The sequence below is a fragment of the Botryllus schlosseri genome, chromosome 8 (assembly GCF_051294905.1).
Source record: "Botryllus schlosseri isolate E-star chromosome 8, Bs_hap1, whole genome shotgun sequence".
NCBI lineage: Eukaryota > Metazoa > Chordata > Ascidiacea > Stolidobranchia > Styelidae > Botryllus > Botryllus schlosseri.
Window position 1 is genome coordinate 2147810 of NC_137243.1, and position 21206 is coordinate 2169015.

Genomic DNA, 21206 nt, shown 5'->3' on the forward strand with positions numbered 1-21206 from the left:
CGCAATAAAACAATTGACGTTTGTTGTTTGCTGTTATTTCATTATTATGTTGTTCTTCTTGTGACTGGCGGTGAAAAAACAATTTCATGCATCCCATCAACCCTGGGGCCTTTTGCTGATAATGCCTAGTTTAATAGTATTTGCTATTATGCCTCGCCTACGTCAAATACGTCATTATGACGTCAGAGACGATGGAAACATTTTTGACCTCCTTCAGCGCGCGTAACTTATGTAGGTGGTACGCGAGCACTGCATAAAACCTCGAAATGGTTTGTGGGTGGGAAAAGGTTGGGAACCACTGCTCTACTGGATGTGCACTGTGCAGTTGTGCACTGCAATTTCGATTACTTTCACTCTCATTTTAAAGTGTATGTTTTTCATTTGAATAATTCAGGAGCATATATTCATTGCTCGATATAACCTACACATCAATTTCATTTGGCGTGCAATGACAATCACTGACATACTATTGACATATACATTTTACAGTCGCTGTGCAATTAAATCCCGAAATATCCTTGCTACATTTATACGTACGTACAATCGACGAGAATAGGGTGTACGAAAATGAATTCGATGATGTGATATGCAAAACTGAGTAACCTGATTGGATGTATGACATCATGTGATTGCAGTCATGTGATGTCTATTTGACGGGCCAAATTCAGCACACCGAGTTGCGGGCTATACTTGACTCATGTTAACAACTTTCGACCGCAAGATTTGCTGATATAGGCCTACTCGAAAACAAAAAGGACAACCGATATTCTATAATAACTGGTGATAGAATGGCTGGACTCGGTGTACTGTAAGAGACAGACGGAGACCATATTGTCATCAATTCGAAATAAATCACTAACACATTCACATGAAGATGATAGAAAATAGAGTAGCACAGTGTATAAAAAGCCATATCAATTGTGAATTGGCGCCGGCGGCGCGTGACATATCAGTAAATGTAGCTATTGTGAAAAAACATGTAACGTCTTCCACAGCTACACCAATAGGTAGTTGGTCCTGTATGCTTAAGTGTGGGAAACTTATCACACTAGGCTCCTAATCACCTCCAGATATGTGATGGCGGTGTCATATAAAACGCCTAGGGTGAATGCCGGTCGTGCTGGATTGAATTATTATTGGATCAAGTCTAGCAAGCAGACTAACAAGTGCAAGATTTTAAGCTATTCCAAATTATATTAGAATTGTATTTACCTACAGAGCTGTTGATGAATTAGATCAGAATAAAGTCGCAAAAACTTGTAAATTGAATGAAATTCCCAACTTGACGGAAATGCAACAAAAATCAAGTTCAGTTTGTATCAAATTATAGAGTTCATTAGTATAAGACATGCAAATTAAATGACTATATACACCAAAGCTCTATTTAGCTCGTTTCGCACAATACAGTTCTGCAGCATTTTCATGAAAACCAGAAGTAAATTAAAATTAGAGCATAGAAACACGTCACAAATTAGACTGCCATCATTCTCAAATTTGTCAAACAAGATTATCTCGTTGTCCAAGTATGCGCCCTAGTGTAGGCCGAAATGACCATAGGACACCACAAACTAGAAAAGGCAAATGTATAATTAACAACGAGGAAAAAACACCGTGACTATGCGTACAAAATCCACGAAACTTGCTAGGATACAAAACTGGTTAATCAACACGTCAACGTTTGTTATCGCCCGATAGACGACGACGATTGCCGGCAATCCGGCCATCACAATAATTAATTGCGCCGTAAAGTCAGTTAACATGACGACAATCGAGCTTAGTGATGAACGTCGTATTGTTTCAGATAGATCATCACGTTCTCTTCTGGCCGCGGTGTCGCATCGAGTTCTTGATCTCATTTTGACTTTGATCATGGGATAGATGAATAATCCGACCAACGCCAGCTGGTTTAATGCCAGTACCCCAGCGATTACGTAGCCTGAATATTCGCGGAATGTATTATCTCCAGCTGCGTACTCGCATCCGAATTCTCCGTGCTCATAAAGTGCTGGCTGAACGTCAATTATCGTAAGGATCACCGGACATACTATCAATGAAACCAAAACTGTGAATCGAACATAGTGCACTGTCTTCGGTAAAAGCGATTTGACGACAACGTTCGACGTGATAGCGTTCTGTCTCACCCACAAAAACAAATAATTTGCGGACATCGCTACCGCGGAACCTACGAAGCTCATGTCGGAGAGCACTTCACAATTACCGGCCGTTCCGATGTACGGTATCATCAAGTCTATGATTAGTCTTAGAAGACTCACAAATATCGCAAAAAAGCAGCCCAGATATAACATGTTATCGTCCCTCCGAAGAGTCCACTTCTTGAATCTCCTTCCATATTCCGCTATGCTCGCGAGTAACCATATCGTTGTCAATGTTACTAGAATGTTCAAAGCAATTCCCAGCTGTTTCACCAATTCTTCGTATGATTCAGCCGTTTCAGAGCCGTCTTGGTTTGTTGAGGAATTCAATAAAGATATAAAATCCATCCCTGTCTTTGTGGTGGCCTAATATTGTCCGAGAAGCAACTAGATAAGTCTAGCTTTTCCAGTGTTGGTCAGAACGACGCTTCATTAATATCTCTCACGTTCAGGAAGTCCCCGTGGAAGGTAAAGATCCTATTGTTTCTGTTTTGTTACTCATATAGCAATATAGAATGCAGAGGTTATGACTGTATGTTTCCATGCCGTTCTCTCAGTACGCAAGTAGACTAGGACAATGTATCACATCTCCGAAGCTCAAAGTTCGTTATCCATTCGAACGCATCATTCCAGTAACTACATGTCTCTTACAACCAATATGCATATAGATAGACGTCCCTTGGTGACATTCTGTAGGAGTCTACTGCTGTAGGCCTACTATATATTGACAACTGCTTTGTTCATATCGACGAAAACAAGAAATACATATATAGATTTATTACTTTATCCATAAACCAAAACTAGAAAAGAAAGCATAGAATGTTTGTACCGGACGTGGTATAATCGTGATTTGCAATCGGTTATTTATACCAGTGAACAGTGGTTCTCAACCGGGTTGGAAGGATTGAATTGGATCAAGTCAGACAATAACCTCTGACGGTGTGGGCCATAGAACGCAACTCGAAAACGACACCAAAAACAATGTCATTAACAGCGAGAAAAAAATACCAAAAGTATTCGTACAAAATCCACGAAACTTGCTAGAATACCGAACTGGTTAATCAGCACATCTACATTTGTTATCGCCCGATAGATGACAACGATCGACGGCAGTTCGCTCATCGCAATAACAAGTTGCACCGTAAAGTCAGTAGTTGTGACTACGATCGAACTCACCAACGAACGTAGTATTGTTTCTGAAACTATGTCGCGTTCTCTTCTTACAACGCTGTCGCATCGAGCTCTTGATCTCTTGACTTTGATCATGGGATAGATGAATAGTCCTACCAACGCAATCTGGTTTAATGCCAGAGCCCCAGTGATTACATAGCCTGAATACGCGTGGTGTATATTATTTTCCGGTACATACTCGCATCCAAATTCCCCGTACTCATAAACTACTGGTATTACGTCAATTACCGTGAGGATCACCGGACATACTATCAATGAAACTAGAACTGCAAATCTAACACAGTGCACTGTCTTCGGTAATTGTGCTTTGACGAGGACGTTCGATGTGATAGAGTTCTGTCTTACCCACAAAAACATATAGTTGGCGGACATTGCTACTGCGGAACCAACGAAGCTGATGTCGGAGAGCACTTCACAGTTACCGGCTGTTCCGATGTGCGGTATCATCAAGTCTATGATTAGTCTTGGAAGACTCACAAATATTGCAAGAAAACAACCTAGATATAGGATGTTATCATCGTCCCTCCGAAGAGTCCACTTGTTGAATCTCCTCCCATATTGCGCAATGCTTGCGAGTAACCATATCGTTGTCAGTGTTACTAGGATGTTCAAAGTAATTCCGAGTTGTTTCGCTGATTCTCCTTGTGATGCGGCGGCCACAGAACCGTTTTGCTTTGTTGAGGAATTCAAATAAGATGTATTATCCATTTCTGTCGTAATAGGCTATTGTCCGTGCATAGTGTGCCTATACAGATTTCCAGTGTTAGTCAGAACGACGGTCGACGGTACATATATATGTTTCACGTGCAGGAAGTCTCAGGAGGAGTAAAGATAATTTTGTTACTTTTACTCATATTACACAGTAGAATACAAAGGTTGTGTTTGTTTTGTAATGTTTATCAATTCGGTCATCAGTTTGGGAATTTTACTCATTTGCGATACATAGGATTGTCATTTTGCAAGACGCGGCCATAGAAAGGTCCATCACATCGCCAAAGCTCAAAGTTCCTCTACGCATCATCCAACAGAAGTCACTGTTTCTTACGAATACAAATAACCTATACCTCTCTTTCTTCATGTTTGTTTGCTTCATGACATAATGTATAAGCTGTATAGAATCATGGGGCATTCTACTATAATGACAGCAGCTTATTGTTCCTATCGAAGAAAACACATCTGGCAGCTATAGCATAGTGAGGGGAACAGGTTATATATGTTGGTTTACAATTAAATTGAAACCACAATTAAAAATAACATAGAACAGAAGTTTGTACCAAGGGCATATTAGTAATCGATTACGATGATTAGCCTAGAGTTTAGTTACATAAATATTAACTGAAGGAATAGTGCAATGTATGAAATCAAAAGAAGCTAGGCTACTTGCTATGCCAATAAAAAACTCTCTCTCTCTGCTATGCTGCTGTTAGAGCTGTAAAAATGATTATTCGTCTTTCAACTGTAAGTTTGTTACTTGTTTTCAATGCTGCGAGAAAGTAGGTTTAACTGAAATCAGAACGAAATTTGTCGCTGTTTTTCACTAAATGCACTGTGACACGATATTTAATTTTTGTATGTCCCGTGGGAGCCCAGTTAATATTCATCTAGAACACGAATAAGTTCTGATGATTGAATGCGGGTATATATCCATATTGAAATGAACCCGAATATTTTCGGCTGACACTCGCACAGCGGCATAATCGTCAGCCCTCAAGTTTACCGGAGGAGATAGCGCAGAGGCAACGATAAGCACCTACGAATGGGCGGCTCCGGTTCGATTCCCGTCGGAGGTTCATCTGGGCTCGTCTTCCCCCGCCGTCGCCGTTCTTACGGCGTTAAAAAAGTCCAGAAAAGAGATCCGACGAGAGAAAGCACTCACAAGGAATGAAAAGAAGTAGAAAGGGCCGCGGCTTCAAAAAGATCAACCTCGAAAAAGTTTGTTACATCAGGCACTCTAGGCCGAGGTGGATGTCAATCTCAAAGGATCGCAACTGCGTGTCGTTGGATATCCTCCTATCTGACCATTACATCGCATTGTACATTGTGTGTGACTTGTTCAGGGGAAAAATATAACCCGACGATCCAAAAAAATACCAGATCGCATCGCAGTCTCGTGGTGTCTTGAGAGAGAGAGAGAGAGAGAGAGAGGGAGAGAGAGAGAGGGAGAGAGAGAGAGAGAGAGAGAGAGAGAGAGAGAGAGAGGGAGAGAGAGAATTTATTCGGTTCCACGATCATTGATAATACATAGATAGAAAAATACAAAGCAAAGTATGTAAAGTATGTAAAAGTGTATGTAAAGCAAAGTATGATTGTAGGCTGTAGCGAAGGGATCAGGAGATCATCAAGTCAGCAACAGCCTGAGAGGATGGTTGTAATATGAAACTTATAACAGAATATAACACGTTCGCAAAGCAAAAAATATAACATGTTTACAAAGCAAAAAATATAACATGTTTGCAATGTATCAAAAACAGATGAAAAACAACTAAGTGGGATCATTCACAATGGACGTGATATAACACAATGGCACTGGCTACAGGAACACAAACTAAGCAAAGAGATGCTGATTGACAAATTTATAAGAATTTTCATAATTTCCTACAAGATATTCGTGATGAAATTGTTAATAATAAGTTTAATTGAATTGAAGCATTATATTGTCGACTTTCAGAGGTATCACAACGTTCCCTGTAGGCCAAGATGTTATCTATGTTGCTTTTCATTCAGTGTGCATGCCATTCCATGCTTGTATGTCCTACTGTCCTAGTTAGCCGAAGGTGTGTCTGCGTGCGTTTAAACTTTAATGACTAGACCGTGGCGATTCGACAGATTCTCGTTCTGGTTCGCTTTATGGATTCGGGAATTACAGGCAGACAGTTTTATTGAATGAGAATCGCAACCAAAATACCATATCTGGTGCAGCGATACGAGCCTTAGGGGCTCCTGTGGATCGTCTAGTCAGCTGAAAAACGAGCTAGAATCAGTCGAAACGACTTCAAGGACAACTCATTCAGTCATTCCTATCTTATTATTGCATTTCAATCTTGCGGTGTTTTGAAAAAGGGAAATTATGATGCCGCTAGATGACGATTGAAACTGGTAGCACAACCCTGTGAACTGCCAACTTCCGTTTTATTTGATACTAGTTGGCGCTCAAACAGGGCTGGTCAAAGTTCGGATTTCCCAGTCCAAACGAAATGATTTTGTTAGGGGGTGTGCGATGGGCTGAGAACGTCGTGGAATTATATCAGCTTATTGACCTTCTGGTTGAACGTGGAGAGCATTGAGGCAGTTTTTTAGAAATTTTGGAACATGCTACTCCATATCTGATGCTCCTACATCTATAGTTGTCTACATAGGGATTATCAATGGTATCGAATGCGTACCTGAGTTTCAGTTTTTGACCATATTCAGGTCATATAGCCCAACTGTAGAGTTTGTGGAGCGATTCCAGAATCTGTACCACGGACCCTGTGTAATACGGTTAGACATACTATCTACGGTGTATGCCTACAATATGTGTGACATATGTTTGTGCTGATAATGACATGAATTGTGCCACTAAGGCACTAATTACTAAAATCTCAAACATGCAGACGATGCAGTCAGATAGAGGAAGTATTATTGGGGCCTTTCACAGCCAACTTTCAAACTTTGAATTTCCTTATGAAGTGGTCATATACTTGTGTGTCATTTTCCAGTTTTACACAAGTGTATCTGTTATCGTTTTATGGCATATTATATTATTTAACAAAAATGGGTTCAATTTGCCAGTTAATTCTGCATAGTTAATTTAAATTAATTATAATCGTGATGAATAATGATAATGAAATGAATGTTTCTAATTCACCAAGCAGAGTCGTGCCTGAAGGAAATGAACTACTGGGTGAAACTACCGGAAAAAGCAAAAGTTTAGTGAAAAACGACACAGAAAATCAAGAAAAAAGGTGAACTTATGCTTGTTATCACATATGTTAGATGAATTTTGTTGATATCAATTATCAACGATGAATGATCAACATAATATAATATTTGGGGAATGTCTAACTTACTTAATATCTAAATGCAAGTTGGCATTAACTGAATTAATTACTCTGCCTTGCCAGAATGACATTGCAGAATTACATTTTTCAAATGAACCGTATGAGATTCGAAATAACGAGACGGTTTATCCCAATCGTATACATCTGTTTTTGTTGCTGAAGTGCCTGACCTGTTCTTATGCAATATTGAATATCATTTGAAGACCTATTAGCCTATCTCTATCAATAAGACTTTATTCTTTCAGGCCAACATGGGACAGCCGTGCACAATCATTTTGCGCTGTTCTTGGTGCTATAATTGGAATGGGCAATCTGTGGCGATTTCCATACATGTGCTATGAAAATGGCGGTGGTGAGTCGGAATATTGTTGACTTGAACAGCTAGATAATTTTAGTCGAGTAATTAGACTAATTAGAGCAAAATGTCTGTAATCTAATTCGAATCTAATTTGTGAAATGTTTCTATCCTTCAATTTTAATTATTCTAATTTATGGTTTTCCTGCATATGGTGCAAGAGATTTGTTTAGTGCAGTGTGCAGACATTTGCGATTCCCGTGTTCAGCAGACTGTACTCTGATTTGATATGAACTGAACTAGTTTTTGCGAATTCAGTAATTCTAATTCTAATCTGCAGTTTATATCACCCATATGCAGGGTTGTAATGACTTGAGTCATGACTAGGGCGGTTTTTTTTTACCTAAAAAAAGGTAAATTTTGACCTAAAAAATCAAAATTTTGACTTTTTTGACCTAAACAAACTGAATTATGACCAAATTTTGACCTAACGTATGCAAATTTGGTGTTTTCCCACATAATGTTAACATTGTACCATTTATCTTCATTTCTGGTTGGAACTGGCTGTCCTAACGAAGTAGTTTGGCCTGAAAAAAAAAACGATTTTGGCTTAGAAACAGGCAACTTTTTACATGAAAAAAAACAACATTTTAACGAAGTCTGGCCCTATGAAGAATTCCAGTGCTTACAATACGTATCATGGTAGAAATAATTTTTAAAAATTGTAGTACAATGAGAGATACGTTCCTGCATTCTTGCGTAGAAAGTGCACTGTTGGTGACACACCGTGTTGCTTTATTCTGACAATGTTTTGTATATTTATTGTCATTTGTTATGTGCCATTGATTAAAATGTGTATACTCCTACAGGTGGCGACTGTGTACTAAGGCCTTGCGGCCCCTCGTCGTCATCCTGGTCCGTACCGGATTTTCACTGGTGTGACAAATAAAATGATTGATTGGTTGATTGATTGATGTTGTCTACATCACAATTTTTCATCATGCACTTAGTAATATAAGAATGATGCAATGCCCAAGAAGTTTTTCTTCAGTTAGGATATTGCGGTACGGTGACCATAACACCATGTCTACCTGTTTGTTTCATTTGACCTCTTATGATTCACAATGACCAAATAATTGGCCCTTTACAACGGTAGGCCTATGAAGTAGGTTACAAGCTGTAAAATATCAAATGATAAGTGCACCGACAGTGAAAAATCTACGATACAAACGAAATGCAGACGTCAAAAAAATTTTGACTTCATGAACAATTTTGACAAATTTTGACCTAACGCTACAATTTTGACAAATTAAGACATGTCAAAAAAAAACGCCCTAGCATGACTCATATGAGCCCAATTCGAGTCATGGTTTATTGGTGGCTTGAGTTATTTTGTTAAATACATAGAATGAGAGACTAGGACGGCCAAGACAGTTTGATTGTAACTTCTAAAAATAGTAAAGTTACAACATTATTGGTTTTTCGTCTATCATGTAGGCCAGTGGTTCTCAACCTTTTTCGCCTCGCGGACCGGTAAAATTTCAAAAAATGTCTGGCGGACCGGTGCACTGTCAAAATTGAAATGAAGCCAAAATGTAAAGTATGCAACCGTTTTTGGCAATTATGTGATGCTGGAGAGTGACATTTGGAGGGTTTTGATCGTATTTAATAATATTCATGATGGCAACCATGTAATTTTATGGTAGTGAGTCTGCCAAGTCGAGGTAAAATTGCCTTGTCCAGATAAACGTGCTACCGCTGACAGTCGTTTACAGTCTTTCGCGCCAAAGGCCGCGGGTTTAAACGGCCACGCCAACTCAATACCGACCGACAATATCAAGAGAAGAAGTGTATCGGCGTCGAACCAAGCACCTTGTCGTGCTACCTTGCTCATTGCCCACTGCCACCAGACGCAGGCTACTCCGGCAACTGCGAATACAGTGCGTGCCGCAAGAAAACACATTACAGAAGCCATACCGGCCATCCGCAAATCCGAGCCGAAAACGCACTTCGTCAGCCCACCCCCAAAAACGTTGATCTTGGGGGCCCCACAGGGCGATAAGCCAAACTTCCAGGGGGCTTCGCCCCAAGACCCTACACTTGCGTGGCTGTTTTCATAAGTACTTGTGATCATATCCATTCTACTCAGCGTAAGCAGAGAGTTTACGTAGCTTATCGCGACAATGGCGACAATTTTCGATCATTCACGACTGAAGCGCTTTTCTCGCGATCGAATTTTAGGCCCAAATTTCGGAGTCCCACATGTGAACCTAAACTTCATTATGTGAGGATACGTCGTGGTGCGGCAATGGCTGACGCCGAAATGCCTATAAATCATGCGTATTTCACGGAGAAGGGCACCTAATGAGCAAGACATTTAGGGACACTAAATCGTGCAAAGCCCGAAAAGAAATTGAAAAATGTTGGAAAAAGTTTCAAATAAAACGCCATGATTTATATTCATTTGCGAAATAATTTTGGGCCCTTTTCAAGCTCAGCCCCTCTCCAATTGGGCGGTTTGGGATGCCCCAGTTAGGGTCCGGCAGAAAATAAATGAATCGAAAACCAATGATCAAACTGCGCTGCTTAGCGATGAGTGAGCTCGTATCTGTTCTGTATTTGTCGCTCGCATGTCGTCAAATGAAATGTCTTGTACTTTAAGTTAAATCGAACATGTTTCTAGCCCTAATGTTAGGCTACCTCACGAAGTTTTGAATCAGTTTAAAATTAGATGTTTTATTTATTTTATCAAAGGACAAGCCTTCAACATTGCATCTTGAAATTAAAGTATAAAATTGTAATATTCCTCGCGGACCGGCAGGAATGTCGTCGCGGACCGGCGGTTGAGAACCACTGATGTAGGCTACTGGTAATTGAACAACAGGGAAATACAGAAACTGTTAATAGTTAGGAAATTTTTTATATTATGAATGTGAGGCATTCGATACCACCTACGCAGAGTTGTGAAAAGCATATTGAACAGGACTTGAACTGGAGACTGAACAGTGAACACATTGACTCGAACTCAGTCTCAACGCTTGTACTTGACTTGGCGATGAATTGAAAATGACTCGATTTGACTCGAGTCAAAGCTAGAAGAGTATAATTGACTTGTGACACGGAACGGAACCTTGCCGCTTGGTTACAACCCTGTCGATATGTAACCCAATGCACCGCGTGCCTTTTTGTTATGAAACACTAGTGCAACTATGTTATTGTGACTAAATAATGTCTTGCCTGATTGGTCTTAACTGTATTGTTTTGACTGCATTTTATTGAATCTTACATAATTGCCGATCTTTTACATTTCAGGTGCCTTCTTGTTGCCATATTTATTCTGTTTAGCGTTTATCGGATTTCCTCTCTTTTTTCTTGAAATGGCTCTCGGACAATACACGAGGCTTGGTGCGGTCGGAGCTTGGAATATCGTACCGTTAATGCGAGTAAGTGTTTTACTTATATCCAGACCAGCTGAGGCAAAATTCCAAATTGTATACCGTAACAAACATTTAACCTCCTCGCACATTCTGCGTTAGGAGCTAGGATTGTTAAAAAATAAATTTTTCTTCAAATTCGACCGACTATTCCATAAACATGTAAGGTTGGGTCAAAAATACGCATACGCTACACAACAAATTTGGGTAAATTCTAACATGTAGAAGCGAAGCTATTAGAGTAGGATAATTTTTAATTTATTAAAGAAAATATTACTGTCAACGCCATGGAATTGATAAGCTGTCTAAAAACTATGCATAACAGGCTCGATTCCGAGCAGTAAAAGCATGTTATGAGAGTTGTTACATTCTTCTCACCATAAATAGTATTATTTCAAATCCAAAATTTTAAACATGAATAACTTTGCTTCTGCCGGTCGGTACTCAATAATATCATGGCGTTGATGGAGAAGTTAGAAAAATATAGCTTCACTACTATAATATACCATTGTAGCCTACTGTAAGTTCAACGATTTACTTGTGGTTCATAGAATCTTTGTATCATCTTTTTCAGGGCATTGGAATCGGCAGTGCCATCTTAGTGACTTATTCAAGTATCTACTTCATTGTGATAATTGCGTGGGGCTTTTTCTATTTTGTACACTCTTTCACGCGTGGACCTCTGCCGTTTAACACGTGCGGTAAGTGTTGCTACCTTGCGACCTTGACCATAAGTAAAATTCAGCTGCTTCAACGGCATTGCAAGTGTTTGTAGTTGGAACCTGGCCGGTTATTTTGAAAGGTGAAATTTGTAACTGATGCAATTTTTGCGATAGTAGTTTAAGAACTCTACGTGATTGCAAGTTAAAGATCGGTTCTTTATGATTAAGCCTATCCCCAGTATATACAGGGCTGTGCATAATGAATCTGAATCGAGTAATAATTCTAATGATTCGAGTCGAGCAGTTTAAGATGATTACTGAAGTTATGTGCTCTTTCCCACAAAGTGCAATGAAATAGTCCAAAAATTACAAGATTATCTTGAATGTGATATAAAACATGCATTATATTCTATGTATTCTAGTATATTATATTCTTCCACGCTGTTATGATGACATAATGAGGGATACTCGAATACTTGACTTGAAAAGTAATACTCAATTCAGAATGTCGTGTTTACAAAATAAGCAGCTTTAATTATAATAGAATAGTTGTTGGTAGGTGAATAGAAAAAATTGATATTCCCACTTTGTCCATAATGCGGGGTTACGCACATTACATACAAAATATCGGATACACAATACTGTATATTTGTACAGACTCTTGGCCTTACACAGAACTTAATGTACAGTTGAATAATATATTCATATTGAAATAAACCTAAATATTTTCGGCTGACACTCGTCAGGGGTAATCGTCGGAGACTATAAAGGATTGGTTTTCCTTTCAATATGAATCTATTATTCAACAAACTTCATAGCAAAATGGAGCAGATATGATGTAAATATGATGGAGATATTTTCTGTCATCAAAATCAGACGAATTGGTTTTAAAATGGATTGATCTTTGTATTCTTTTGAATGATTAATACTAATTGACAATAAATCTCTCGTTTTTCAGATAATGTCTGGAACACACCTTTCTGCCGTCCATATTCATATACCTTCGGTAATCTCTCACAAGATGGGAATGTTAGCAGTTATATGTCTGTACACGAAACTGCAAATACCTCCATATCTGATGCGGTCACATCTGAAAACAGAACACTACCAATTAAAGAATTTTGGAGGTATCCGGCTTTCGCGCAGTTTGAAATGAAAATCGTTCGCGCCGGAATCAGAGTTGCTTATGTTCAATTTTCAAATTTTGAGATTCATGTTTCAAATTTATTGAAAATAAGTTTTTGTAAAATTTTCGTGACGTCACAACACTGTTAGGTAGTCAGAGAACGATAATCTGCGACTGTTACACTGGGAATATAGATGTACTCTACTTCATATAGCTTACAGGTGTTTAGATGGAGCCATTCTGACAGGGTTGTATGTAATGACTCAGGTCACGATTTTCTGATGACTCGACTTGACTCGAGTCATTTTCTCAAAATACGGAAATGACTCGACTAGAGGGAATCTGCGCATTGATTCGACTTGGACTCGAGTCATTGCGCGTGACTCGAACTAAGTCATGTGACTCGAGATTCAGACAGTCATGACCAACATTTCATCGTAATTTCGAAGAATAGTAAAGTAACCACACTCTTGGGATTTCGTCTACTGGTACTGGTACTTGAAAATACGACCAGAAACCGCAAAAAGTGAGGAAAATTAGTAAATTATGAATGCGAACCATTCGATATCACCGAACAGAATTATAAAAAGTGGGTTTAACAAGACTTTAACAGGAAACTGATCAGTCAACACAATGACTTGGACTCGATCTCGAGTCATAATACCATGACTCGGACTCGACCCTCTGTTCGTTGACTTGACTCGGTGGTGAATTGAGAATGACTCGACTTAACTCGCGTCAAAACTATAAAAGTGAGATTGACTTTTGACTCGTAGCCTTGTGACTTGGTCGCACTCCTAGTTTTGAAAATGCGCGTTGAACTAGAAGCCGTATCTTTTGAATATCAGCTAAATATATTGTGGTCATGTCGGTATCGGCTCAAAAATCCGATATCGGCCTGCCTCTAGTCATGAAATTCTTGCTAACCGCTGTAGGCTGTACTAATGTGGGATTAAGCATTCATCATCATATTTGCCAGTAATTATGTACTGCGAGAGGCGAACGGCCTGGAAGATTATGGAGATTTCACCAACTGGCAGATGACGTTATGCTTGATTGTTTCGTGGATCGTTACCTATCTTTGCATCATCAACGGAATCAAATCGGCCGGAAAGGTGCAGTCTGAAACTGATTTTTGAATTTGAACTGTTAAATTATTAACTAGTCGCAGACGATTAACCCTGACTAGTGTCAGCCAAAATATTCGGGTTCATTTGAAAATGAATATATTATTCAATTGTATATCACAGTTCCGTACCTCTTTGATCAATTTGCGTATGTGTATAATTTTCTGAAATTTGCTCGACAGGTCGCTTTATTCACGGCAACGTTACCGTACATTTTAATCGGAGTGATCCTGGTAAAAGGCTGCACGCTTCCGGGAGCAGCGGATGGCATATATTTTTATCTCAGACCGAATATTACAAAATTGACAGAGCCGAAGGTATCGGAAACGTTGCTACACTCATCGAAGCTTTCTCAATATTTATTGAATGATATTTTCATTTTGAAATATACCCTACCGTAATATTTTAGGTGTGCAGTAGTCAGAATATATTAGTGACCAGTAGATATCTCAAAAGATCTATGTATATCAACAGTCGTATATAACTCTGGTTCATTTCAATGTGACTATATTATTCAATTGAATATTGAAGTTCCGTACCTCAAGAATGTCTAAAATGCCTTTTGGGCATAATTGCGTAAAATTTGTCTAAGATATCCAAAGTATTTCCTTAGTATGTAACTATTAAACACACATGTTAATATGTTCTAACGATGTATCTGATATGTTTGTGCATCGTTAACATCTCAACGTATTTGCAGAGCCCAGTACAATATTGAATAACTTCCTTTGGTGCTTTTATGACCTTGACAAGGACAGATGTATTTTAAAATATTGTTGCAGTAATGTGTACGGTGTCTGTACATACCAAAGTAATCAAGTTGTTCGAGTAAGAGTAGCGATCAGGGTTGTAACCGAGTCGAAAGTCAATCTCAGTTTTAAAGTCTTGACTCGAGTCAAGTCAAGTCATTTTTAATTCACCACCGAGTCAAGTCCAAGTCAGCTAGTAGAGTCTCAAGACCGAGTCATTTTGTTTTGACTCGAGTCAAAGTCATTTTGTTCACTGTTCAGTTTTCAGTTCAACCCGTTTCAACCCACTTTTTTCAACTCTCGAGTGATATAGAATGGCTCGCATTCATAATATAATATTCCTCAGTCTTAACAGTTTCTGGCCCTACTTTCCAGTTATCAGGACTGATAGACCAAATACCGATAATGCTGTAACTTTACTATTCTTGGAAATTACAATGAAATGTCTGTCTTGGCCGTCCTAGTCTCGATTCGTATGACTTGGTTCGAGTCATGCACAATGACTCGAGTACAAGTCGTGTCAGTACAAAAATTGACTAGAGTCGAGTCATTTTGCACATTTGAAAAATGACTCGAGTCATTACAACCCTGGTAGCGATAGCAGTAAAAGTATGGAAAACCTACATCCCGAAAAGTGGAAGTACTTCTTTACAGAACAACTCTGCTAAATACAGCTAAAAATAGTAGTCAACTTCTGATGTGTTTTAATATAAATTCTTATCTACGATTCGACATAGGTTTGGATTCAAGCCGGGGGTCAAGTATGTTATTCTTATGCCATTGGATTTGCCGCCCTCATAACTATGGGCAGTTTCAATAAGTTCAACAAAGATTGCTACAGGTGAGTTTGAGATTTTTGAGGAATATGGTATTGTAACTAATTTCAGTGCTATATCTCACAGTGTAGCCATCGCAGAGATATGGGGCTTAGCTCTAATATTCACTGTACTTTGACTTTTAGAACTTCTATGTATCTCGTCGGAAGCTGCGCTTTGACATCATTTCTAACTGGGTTCGCAGTATTTAGCATCCTCGGAAATCTCGCTCACGTAACAGGCAAGAACGTTTCAGACGTCGTAGATTCAGGTAAATTTCTTCTTTCACTTTACATGTTTGAAGTTTGAGTAGATTTGAATCGTGAGTCAATTTCAATTCGTGCCAATTATCAATTGACATTAACGAGGAAAATGAAAAAAATTAGGAATGGCTTGTTGATTTTATCGGGTATTAATTCTGACTTAGTAACCCATGAACATCACAACCCTAGAATACTGATAAGAGTACTTGATCCGAATCAAGATATAATTGATGCTCGATTTGTGTTCGAGGTTTTATTTTAATGATTCAAGTCCAGTAGTAAAATATTTTTTTTCAAGTACAGAAGTTATACGCTCTTAGCCACTAATAGTGGATTTATTAACAAGAAATATAGTTTCAATTAATGTTTTCCGTTGTGGAAACCTTGATACCTCAATTGGTCTTACCACCGTATCCTAAACATGTAGTACAAAGCTTATATATGTTACTGGAATTGATACATCTGTGAAGTGATCAACCCACAGCGCAGTCACAAAGTGCAATAAAATAGGCACAGTCGAAAAAATTGTCAATTACATTTAATTTGGTGTTTGCCTTGCATTGTTTTCTTTGTGGTCACTTGAAAGGTACATATTTTAAGTTTACCAACCAGAACCTTAAATCAAAACATGCAACTTAAGACTTCCACAAAACTGAAATGTTGGAATTTTAGACACTCAGCTTCAATTTGATCACAGAAAAAACAAACCACGTCATTCTTACATCCAACAGGTCCGGGTCTCGTGTTCGAAGCTTTTCCTACGGCGTTATCGTTATTACCTCTTCCTCATATTTGGAATATTCTCTTCTTTTTTATGCTGATCATGATTGGTCTCGATTCTCAGGTAATTTGCACGAATTTCCAGAATGATTTTGTGGTACCATTGTTGATATACAATGTTCTTTCCAATTCTCCACTAGTTGCTGACGATTACCCCTGACGAGTGTCAGCCGAAAATATTCAGGTTTATTTCGATATGAATATGCTATTCATTGTATATTGAAGCTCTGTACCTCCAAGATGCCATGCCTTAGGAAAATTTGTCCGTGATGAGTACCGGTGTCAAACTTGATAAACTTCTGTTCTTTTGCAGTTTGCTTGCGTCGAATGTTTAGTTGTGATGATCACAGACCAGTTTCCAATACGTTTCAAGGACAGACGGTCGAAAATTGTGCTGCGAACGGCGCTATGTTTTACGATGATGGTCGTCGGTCTGATATTCATCCCATCGGTATGTGTATTGTTTATAAGAACGGAAGATAGCAATCTGTGATCTTGTTCGATTTTTGTATCAAAAATAAGTTGCGTATCTGCGTCTGTTTTGGCCGCTATTTCTCATGGCAATTCTTTGGTTTGCCTGTGTCATTTATTGTTATTTGACCCATCAGCAATAGGGATGTTCAAAAGTGAGTTTTTTCTCAAATTGTACTGGCTACTCGATAAAATTGTTGGGTTACCTAATTTAAGCCTACGCGCCAAATTTGGTTCAATTCCAGCGAGTAGCCGCATTGCTACAGAAGAAAGTTTCTTTTTATTATATAAAATAAATAAACAAAATTTTCTGTTTGCCCCATGAAAGTGTTAGGTCGTCTATGGAAACGATGTTCACCAAATTTAGCTCAATTCCAACCAGCGGAAGCGGAGTTATTTACCGTCGAAAAATTTGGATTTGAATAAAATAGTATTTACAGTGGGCACACCTATAATAAATAATCAAAGAATTGGTCACCGTACATACTAGTTTATTGATAATCCAAATTTTTCGACGGCAATAACTCCGCTTCTACTAGTTGGAATTGAACCAAATTTGGTGAACATCGTTTCGATAGACGACCTAACACTTTTATGCGGTGAACAGAAAATTTTGAAAATAGAAACTTTCTTCTCCTGTAGCAATGCGGCTACTGGCTGGAATTGAACCAAATTTGGTGTGTAGGCTTAAATTAGGTAACCTAATAATTTTCTCAAGTAACCAGTACAATTTGAGAAAAAAAGTCATTTCTGATCATCCCTAATCAGCCAGTGTCAGTTGAATCACTTCTGCAATTTCCCATTCGAGTTAACAAAATTTTACAGGGCGGCGTGTATGTGTTTGAACTATTCAACAACTACGCCGTGAGTGGGATCGCCATCCTCTGGACTGCGATGATGGAGGCTGTCGCAATCGCATACTTTTACGGGATAGAAAACTTCTACGGGCATATACGAGAGATGATCGGATACCGGCCCTCGCCATTCCTGAAGATAACTCTGTTGGTTTTTACGCCCTTGTTGACATTGGTAAGAATCAAAGGTGGTGTGTAGTGGTCATACTTTGGTTGTGAAATTCCTTGAATTCCAAGGCGTCCAATTTGAAACCATAATAACTTGTGGGATTACTGCAAGCAGGCTTGTAACCAAGTCACAAGTCAATCTCACTGTTAATGTTTTGACTCGAGTCAAGTCCGAGTCCAAGTCTGCCAGCAGAAGGTCAAGTCCGAGTCACAGTATTATGACCCGAGTCCAAGTCATTGCGTTAACTGCTCAGTTTCGAGTTTAAGTCTTGTTAAAACCACTTTCTATAACTCTGTTTGGCGATATCGAATGGTTCGCATTTAAATTACACTAATTTTCCTCACCTTTAACAGTTTCTGGTCGCATTTTCAAGTACCAGTTCCGATAGACGAAATACCAACAGTTTGGTTACTTTACTATTCGAAATTACAATGAAATGTCGGTGTGGGCCGTCTGAGACTCGAGTCATATGACTTGGTCCGAGTCATGCGCAATGACTCGAGTCAACATACGGATTGACTCGAGTCAGATCATTTCCGTATTTGGAGAAAATGACTCGAGTCAAGTCGAGTCATCAGAAAAACGCAAGTCGAGTCATGACCCGAGTATTTACAACCCTGTCTGCAAGTAGTCATCACCTACTTGAGTGCTTTGAAAAAGCGAAAGTACTTATATAGTGACCACCTCTGTGAAATAATTACGGCAATGCGCAATAGAACATGCAGTGTAGTAAATAGTATAGTAGATATATCGTTGAAACCGTTGTTAACACGATTTTGAAATATGCCAACTAAACATCAACTCTTTTTACAGGGAATTATGTTATTTCATATATTCCAATACCGGCCGCTGTCTGTGGCGGGGTACAATTATCCTGCGTGGGCGAACGGAATTGGGTGGATAATGTGCCTGTCATCGCTACTCTGTGTTCCAATTGTGTTTGTTCACACTTTGTGGAATGAACATGGAACTTTCAAAGAGGTGAATGATATGTCATAGAACAGCAGTTCTCAACCGGGGGTCCGCGAAGCCTCTAAATTTTTAAAATGGTTAATAACCTAATTTGTATTTCTTTAAATTTGGGAAATCATGAGACAGATTCACTGCGTCGCTGCCAAAACTTCAGGATTCACATCAACAGAATGTACGTTTTGTTGTGGTTTGTGGTAAAATATAAAAGCTGCAGTCGTGCAGGTCAATCAGGGTGACTTCGAAATGTTTGCAAAACCCATTTTCTCCCGTGATATACATAACCAATATTCCGGAATAACATATAAAGATGAGCTGCTTGATAGAATCGACTAGACTGGACGTTGTATGTGCATTAAAAAATATGTTTCTCAATTTTGGTTCCATATATGTTGCCATCACACCCAAATGTCTCCTCGGAAGCGTTACGCGTTATTATTATATTCGCCATCACATATAATGGCGCGAATGGATTTTCGGCACTCGTTCATATCAAATCGAAGACGTGGATTTTCGAGACACAATCACGTGTTTCAAGAAATGCAGCTATACACTGCTACAGAAATCGCTTTCAAATAAAAGTCTACGCAATTTCTACATGAATAGTATGATGTTATTTTGAAGAAAAGGCATTTGCTGTTGTTTATCACTAGCCTACAGTTGATATTTGCACAAGACAAGATGACGGTTGAACGATAAGTGAGCTAGATTTTCTCTAAAACGTTGGGGGTCCGTGACGGTTCAAAAGGGGTCTGCGAAGATGAAAAGGTTGAGAACCACTGTCATAGAAGATAAAATTAGAATTTACAGCGTTTCCTAATTAGATTATAATTGGAATGATAGCTACACACTACACAGTTGCTTTCAAATCAGATTAGACTTGCTGAATTTGCGAAAATCTGGAAATTGAATGAAATTTCAAATTAGAGAGAAATCAAAAAAATACGTTCACTTCATATCAAACCAGAGTTCATTGTCACAAGCATTAGAATAGCTACTGTCTGTACATCAAGCTTAGCTCGTTTCGCACTATACAGTTTCCCTGCAGCGTTTTCAGGAGAACTAGTAATTAAATTAGGTTTGAATTAGATTAGCCTACCGGTGTTTCGCTCTAATTCGACAACTGAAATTTTCTAGTTGTTCAAGTCTGATAGGAGGGTGTTTGTAAATCTTTTTTCACTCGATATTTTTTGAATTTTAGAGGTTTATGAAGTCCATGCGGAAAATTCCTGGTCAGTCGCGGCAAGGGCGGGTTGCAGCGGAAGAGAAATTGTTCATATCTTCGTCTTTGTCGTTTGGAGTTGACAAATAATATATTTTGTAATTTCTCGGAGAATATATATTTTCACTGTTTTTCTATGCAGTCGACTTCATATCGTTTGATATTTTTGAATTGACTCTCCAGTTATTACTATTTTATGACCGTACTACCTCGAACAGGACTTGTATGAAGCGTTAGTTTTGATGTCACCACCCAGGAGTGAACTTGCGTGTCAATATGCTGTTTGTCAATGGTGCTGCGTGCATTTGGGACTTCCTTGCTATGTGAACAAATGAACTACCAAGCAGGTTCACCATACGTCCTCCTTTTTCAAGGAATCGAAAATGTCCTCCGAGGACGCCCAAATGCCCGCCTTTTTAGATATTCGTCCTTTATAGCATTGACAGCAAGGCGATTGTACAGGCAGAACTGTAAGACGCCGTAAATGACGCGAAATCTGGATTGCCTATAAATTTGAAGAGCCCTAAAATAATAACACTACGACCTGATTGAGTTCGTCGAAGTAGAGGTAGGACTGCAGGCCAACTTCTCTACTGACCATGACCACCCGTACGACGAGGTGTGGTTAAATTAGTCAAACATGGTGTAGGCTACAACTCGTAGGTTGCCGATTGGCAAGAGATCGTGTACTGATGCTGCATATAGGCAAGTATCGGGCCGCCAACGTGGCAAAACGTTCAAAGCTATTTCTCATCACCATTCTTCGTGTTCGTGACCGCACTTTGAAATATCTGGACGGAGCCTACCGCATAGTATGATTGGATTTTGGCGAAAATTTCGGCACTTCGCCAAGTCCTTTCTTTTCATTGTATTGCAATTCTTGTGG

At 39.0% G+C, this 21206-nt stretch overlaps 1 protein-coding gene across 1 annotated transcript; it reads left to right on the forward strand.

Moving 5' to 3' along the window:
- Positions 1–7079: 7079 nt before the first annotated feature.
- On the forward strand, positions 7080–20471 carry LOC145443987 (sodium- and chloride-dependent betaine transporter-like). Its single transcript, XM_080321890.1, has 14 exons — positions 7080–7288; positions 7630–7736; positions 10992–11122; positions 11688–11814; positions 12734–12902; positions 13881–14016; positions 14211–14345; positions 15515–15618; positions 15739–15863; positions 16587–16699; positions 16949–17086; positions 17932–18135; positions 18943–19110; positions 20300–20471. Exons 1-14 carry the CDS (start codon positions 7155–7157, stop codon positions 20408–20410), a joined length of 1902 nt encoding a protein of 633 aa, XP_080178016.1. The 5' UTR covers positions 7080–7154; the 3' UTR covers positions 20411–20471.
- Positions 20472–21206: the final 735 nt, after the last annotated feature.